General features: G+C 35.2%; 1 protein-coding gene across 1 annotated transcript; it reads left to right on the top strand.

Moving 5' to 3' along the window:
* Positions 1–270: 270 nt before the first annotated feature.
* Positions 271–3,632, top strand: LOC142519409 (putative calcium-transporting ATPase 13, plasma membrane-type). Its single transcript, XM_075622413.1, has one exon. It carries the CDS (start codon positions 409–411, stop codon positions 3,493–3,495), a length of 3,087 nt encoding a protein of 1,028 aa, XP_075478528.1. The 5' UTR covers positions 271–408; the 3' UTR covers positions 3,496–3,632.
* The last annotated feature ends 3,250 nt before the right edge of the window (positions 3,633–6,882 follow it).

The raw sequence follows: 6,882 nt of genomic DNA, 5'->3' as shown, positions 1-6,882 counted from the left end.
TTTTGGGATGACATGATTGTAAATTGCTAAGAAACCCCCGTGAAAATACGATATCAATTTTCCAATCCTGTACAGACTTGAACATAAAGAATCACTCTCTCTCTCTCGTGACGTCTACACCTGAGCTCATCCAGGTGATGGTTGAAAACGGATAGAATTACGATAATGTGATCGTTGATTCTATGTACACGGGCTCCACACCAGATCGAGCATACAAGTTCTCTGTATTTATAAGATGAGCCACTTTGCATGTAATCGTCAAACCAAAACGTGACTCTGAGTACTTCATGCATAACACACAGATTTACGTTCTGATTTGAAGCACTAATATGTTTACAGATCGTTAACAAGTGCAATTCCCATTCCCTTTTCTAACTCTACATTCTCAAAGTTTTATTAGTCACAACCATGTCTGCCGAATTCCAAGCCAATTTGCATTGCTTGGGCGTTTCTATTGACCTTTCTCAAGAGCTTACTCGCAGCTTGAAAAACATGAAGAGATGGCATTTGGCTTTTGCGAAGATCCAATGCTCAATGGCACTGCTTTCTCTTTTCAGAGAAGTTCTTGTTAAAAATCATAAAAAGATTCTACCCATCTCACCAAGAGAAGTTGTTATTAGTATTGAAAAATCCCGAGAAATTTCCCACTTTTGCAATATTGATGGATCATTCCTCTCCAAGATTGTGAAGGAGAAGAGCATTGAAGGTCTTCTTCGAGCTGGAGGTGTTGGAGGAATCGCAACATCTTTAAAAACTGATACGCGTAATGGAATAGTGGGGCATTTTGAAGATATTTTAAGAAGAACTGAAGTATTTGGCTCTAATGCTTATCTGGAGCCACCTACGATGAGTTTCTTCCATTTCGTTTGCGAAGCTTTTAAGGATCCAACCATTATTATCCTCTTGGTTTGTGCTGCACTTTCTCTCGGATTCGGAATCGAAGAGAATGGTCCTAAAGAAGGTTGGTATGATGGAGGAAGCATAATTGTGGCTGTTTTTCTTGTCATTTCTGTTTCTGCTGTCAGCGATTTCAAGCAACACAGACAGTTTGAGAAACTTTCCAAGATCAGCAATGATATCTGTGTAGAAGTCGTGAGAAACGGGAGGCGAAAACATGCTTCTATCTTTGAAATTGTTGTTGGTGATGTAATCTGCTTAAAGATTGGTGATCAAGTACCTGCTGATGGATTACTCGTAGAAGGGCCCTGTCTGCAAGTTGACGAATCAAGTATGACCGGGGAAAGTGATCACGTTGAAATTAATAGTGATCTGAATCCATTTCTGGTTTCTGGGACGAAGGTGGTTGACGGGTACGGTAAGATGCTCGTGACCTCTGTGGGAATGAACACCAGTTGGGGGGAAATGATGAGCACAATGATCAGTCGCAATACGAATGAACAAACGCCTCTTCAGGAACGCATAAATGAGCTGTCCTCGGGTATAGGGAAAGTTGGTTTAGCCATAGCGTTTCTAGTTCTTGTCGTGCTCCTGTTACGCTACTTCACAGGGAACACAGAAGATGAAAATGGGAATAAAGAGTTCCATGGGGGCAGGACAAAAGTTGATGATGCAATCAATAAGGTGGTGAGGATTATTGCTGCTTCTGTCACTATTTTAGTTGTTGCAATTCCCGAAGGATTGCCTCTTGCCGTGACGCTTACTCTTGCTTATTCGATGAAAAAAATGGTGGCTGATCAGGCGATGATAAGAAAACTCTCGGCTTGTGAGACGATGGGCTCTGCCACAACCATTTGCACAGATAAAACAGGGACTTTGACGATGAACCAAATGGAGGTAACTAAGTTTTGGCTGGGAAAAGGAAGTATGGAAGGGAAAATTCACACTTCGATTGCTGCCCATGTTCTTGAATTGCTTCATGAGGGAGTAGGTCTCAACACAACTGGCAGCATTTACAGGCCTAACGAATCGACACACAAGATCAAGTTTTCAGGTAGTCCCACCGAAAAGGCACTCCTTTCGTGGGCAGTATTTGAATTAAACATGAATATGGAGAAAGTTGAAAAAGATTCTACAGTTTTGTATGCGGAAGCATTCAATTCGGAGAAGAAGAGGAGTGGCCTTTTGATTAAAAGGTTCCAAGACGGCGTGGTTCGTGCACATTGGAAAGGAGCGGCTGAAATGATTCTAGCAATGTGCACTCACTATTATGACACAAAGGGAAACACCTTAGCTTTCGATGATTTTGAAAGGTTAAAATTTCGAGAGCTCATTCAAGAAATGGCTGCTAGCAGTCTCCGATGCATTGCATTTGCTTATAAGCACGTGTCAGATACGGAGCATGGAGATGGTGAAATACATAACAAGGTACAGGATACTGGTTTAACCTTTTTAGGCCTCGTTGGCCTAAAAGATCCATGTCGCCCTGGCGTGAAGAAAGCTGTCGAAGATTGTCAATATGCAGGCGTTCACGTCAAAATGATAACTGGTGACAACATTTTCACTGCAAAGGCCATAGCGACCGAATGCGGGATACTCGGTCCCAATCATGAAACAAATGATGGATCAGTAGTGGAAGGTGTGGAATTTCGCAACTACACAGAAGAGGAGAGAATGGAGAGAGTTGAAAAGATATGTGTTATGGCAAGATCTTCCCCTTTCGACAAACTTCTAATGGTGCAGTGCCTAAAAAAGAAAGGTCATGTTGTGGCAGTCACTGGTGATGGAACAAATGATGCCCCAGCTCTGAAGGAAGCTGATATAGGACTTTCAATGGGGATTCAAGGTACAGAAGTGGCGAAACAAAGTTCTGATATCGTAATCTTGGATGATAATTTTGCTTCTGTTGTGACGGTTTTGAAGTGGGGAAGATGTGTATACAATAACATACAGAAATTCATCCAGTTCCAGCTCACAGTAAACGTAGCAGCTCTAGTAATCAACTTTGTGGCAGCAGTTTCAGCAGGTGAAGTCCCACTAACTGCAGTACAGTTACTATGGCTAAATCTCATCATGGACACATTAGGTGCATTAGCTCTCGCTACAGAAAAACCGGCCAAAGAACTCACTCACAAGAAGCCCGTGGGTCGAACCGAGCCTCTTATTACCAACATTATGTGGAGAAATTTACTAGCTCAAGCCTTGTATCAGATATCAGTCCTCTTGATACTATATTTCAGAGGCGAACACTTTTTCCAAGTCAGCAAGCGAGTAAACGATACATTGATTTTCAACACTTTTGTTCTGTGCCAAGTGTTTAATGAGTTTAACTCGCGCAAACTTGAGAAGAAGAATGTGTTTGAAGGGGTACATAAGAACAAGGTGTTCTTGGTGATCATTGGAGTGACTTTAATTCTTCAAGTGGCGATGGTGGAGTTTCTTCAAAAATTTGCAGATACACAGAGGCTGAGTTGGGGGCAGTGGGGGATTTGTGCAGGGATTGCAGCTGTATCTTGGCCAATTGGTTGGCTTGTCAAGTGCTTACCAGTTCCAAAGAGGCCATTATTCAGTCTTCTCAAGTTAGCTATAAAATATTAAGAGTAAATTGAATATTAAGAAATATTTCTAGTTTTTTACGTACGTATCAATAAAATTTGGATATGAATGCTATGTGATCGCAATTCTTGTAAACAAAATAATTTGGATTTAAGCTTAAATTCTTCTTGGCGTTTCTAAATTTGAGTTAATTTATCGACGAGACAACAATTTACTTATAAGTATCATTAATTACCACGTATCATATTATATAAACAACAACAACGATAATAATTAATATACGGAAAAATTATATTTTTCATTGTTCTATTACGAATCAATTTGATGTATTGGTATATTAACTTGATTTTTTTTCCAATTTCAAATAAAATTGAACATGACTAAATTTGAAAAATATATAAATTACGGGACCAATATATAAATTTCCCTTGATTTATTTCTCCAGACGTAAAATAGTCTTCTCCCAATTATATGGACGTGTAAAATTAATAAAAATTCCAGGTGACGTTTTGTTGGCTAGTCAAAAATGTGAAGAGTTTTGAACGTGATGTTTGGAATTCGAGATGCATCGATTTGATGTCATATATCTTTAATAACTTGCTTTGAGATGATTTCGTGGAAAACGAGTTAACTATGTTCATATTTGTAATAATAAATAATTAATACGTAATATTTTTGATATAAAAATAATTTTTTTTATAAGTGACCAAATAAAATATTCGTTTCACAAAATTAACTCAAGAGACTGTCTCACAAAAATTTTTGTTATATTTTATCGGGCAAATGACATTTAGCATTCTCATGAAACAAAAGCACACAACTCCATATATATATAAAATCAATAATCTTTTTAAAACATATATGTTAAAAAATCTAGCACAAAACCTATATTTGGTTCTCTTTTTCAATATTTCCTTTATCAAATATATTATATTTTAAGCTCTCAATATATCTGGTTCTAATGACGCGAATAATGAAACCCCCATACTTAGCATTGACGTCATATAAACGCGTACAAATCAAATAAACCTGCGATAAATTAATGATTTTTCTATATAATTGAATTTAAAATATGAATAAAGATATGAGTAAATATTAAAAAATATATTATTTTAAGAAAATTAAAAATCATCAATAAAATTATATGATGACGTCATAATGACTTCAGCAAATCAATTAGAAGTTAGTTAATATATAAACATCAATTATAACGTCACATATACGGCGCATGTTCTCACTGTATCAACACATCTTCTCAGCTTGCTTGGTTATGTTTTCACTCACACTACGAGAAATTTCTAAGGAATTCACCAATTACACAATTGGTCTAAGTCATGCACGTTTAATTTTGGAGTTTTTAAGTGATGTGCTCCAAAAGAAGATCCAATTGTGAGTAATACATATCAAATATTTTAAGCTTCCTCAAATATACAGTTTCATAGCTCAACAGTCTTGCAATCTCGTTCATTATTGAACGGGGTATCACATTCACATCTCATTCAGAACAAGTCGTCGACATCCTCGTCGTGGATATCTCATCGATCCACCATCACCAAGAATCTAGGGTAGACCGATCTGTAAACAAATTTAATCGCTTGGCAAAATTTTCGAGCCGGCTCAATAAATATTTGATTTGTATTCGAATTTATTGAACTTGAACCAAACTCTAACATGTTTGAACTTTTTTTCGAACCAAACTCGAGCTAAAGTTATTTTGTTCGATAATTCGCGTGTAACTCGCGAGCCTTAATATTTTATTATTATAATATAATTATATAGTAAATATATATAAATTTCGAGATTTCGAACGTTTCGAGCTTTCGAAGCTTCATTCTTGAACCTTACTATATGAACAATAGTTTGAGACAAAAAATTATATGAGACGGTCTCACGGGTCATATTTTGTGAGACAGATCTCTTATTTGGGTCATCCATGAAAAAATATTACTTTTTATGCTAAGAGTATTACTTTTTATTGTGAATATTGGTAGAGTTGACCCGTCTCACAGATAAAGATTCGTGAGACCGTCTCACAAGAGACCTACTCATAATTTGAATAGCTTGCGAATATGTTTGAAGATTTCGAACTTGAACATGAACTTCCTTTTGAGTCGAACTCGAGCAACAAAAAAAAAAATTTGAGTTTCGAATCGAACTCGAATATACTTAATTTGAGCCTTAAATTTGTACTAATATTCGGTTTGTTTGCACCTCTAAACCTTTATTTTTTATTCATGATAGATATATATTTAAATTGACACACAATTTAAAGAATAAAAAAGAAGAAATATTTAATTGGATTCAATGGTATTTTTGTAATTTAAATGCAAAAAGTAAGCACGAACGTAATATTAAGTACATACAACTCATTCTCTTTGAGTTTTACGTACCAAGATATCACATCCAAATCTTCAAATTATATTTAACCTTTATTCCCAAAATTTATTTCAGACACAATTTTTGCTATTTTTATAAACATATAATCTAATTTTGAGTTTTTAGTTAAAAAGAAAAAATGTGAAAACGAATTTCTTATGCAAACTTACTTTATTCTCCTTCCAAATCTCAACTCCCAAACGCGTTGATTCTGGTACAGTCGAAGGCGTCATCAGAACTACTAAAGAATTTGCTTCGTAAGTAGGATAAAGAATAATAAGTAAAGTAACGAAATTTCCGTGAGGAAATCAATGCCAAATGTTGGAAAATATTCCATGAAATCTTCGAAAAACATTGAAGAAAATTCAAAGAATATCAGCTTTAACATTTTATTCGATTCCATTTATAGAAAGAAAAAAAACAAGAAATACTTCTTGAATTTTAAATACTATATAATTGAATATATTTTATTTTTTCCCCTTAAAACTGACTTCCAGAGAAATTTGCAGTTTATCATTTGTATATTTTATATATAAATTTTATATATAAGTACAATATAATCCTAATTTAAATTCCAAGGAGTGAACAAATCAAATCACTAATTTAATCTTTGACAATCCATATAAATGCTACAAAAACTTTGGATAAACTATTAATTTTATTTTGGATGTTAACTATTGGAAAGAGAATAAAAATAATTTATAAACTGTGGGGACCCGGACGCTAATCAAGTTCTTAATCATCATTGGGACAATTTAATCAATTATAATAAATATGGTCTAATTTTTTTTTTTTAAATGCGGAATGTAATGAGATTCAATCTAATATACATATCAGTATTAAAGTACAAGTCTTGTACTATATATACAATCATTCAACTAAGGTTTAACAACTAAATGTCAAGTGTCCAAACCCTATCTCTAATCCAAGTCCGTAGTCTCCACTCTAATCACGATCTTTCTTTATCTCCTCAACCATGAACATGTCCCACCTGTTGTCATGCACACATACAAACACGACAACAGCCGGATAACTCCGGTGAGAATAAAATCC

Source organism: Primulina tabacum, chromosome 11 (assembly GCF_025594145.1).
Source record: "Primulina tabacum isolate GXHZ01 chromosome 11, ASM2559414v2, whole genome shotgun sequence".
In the NCBI taxonomy this organism is placed as follows: Eukaryota; Viridiplantae; Streptophyta; class Magnoliopsida; order Lamiales; family Gesneriaceae; genus Primulina; species Primulina tabacum.
The sequence above is the reverse complement of the archived record's forward strand: the minus strand, read 5'-3'. Positions and strand labels throughout refer to the sequence as shown.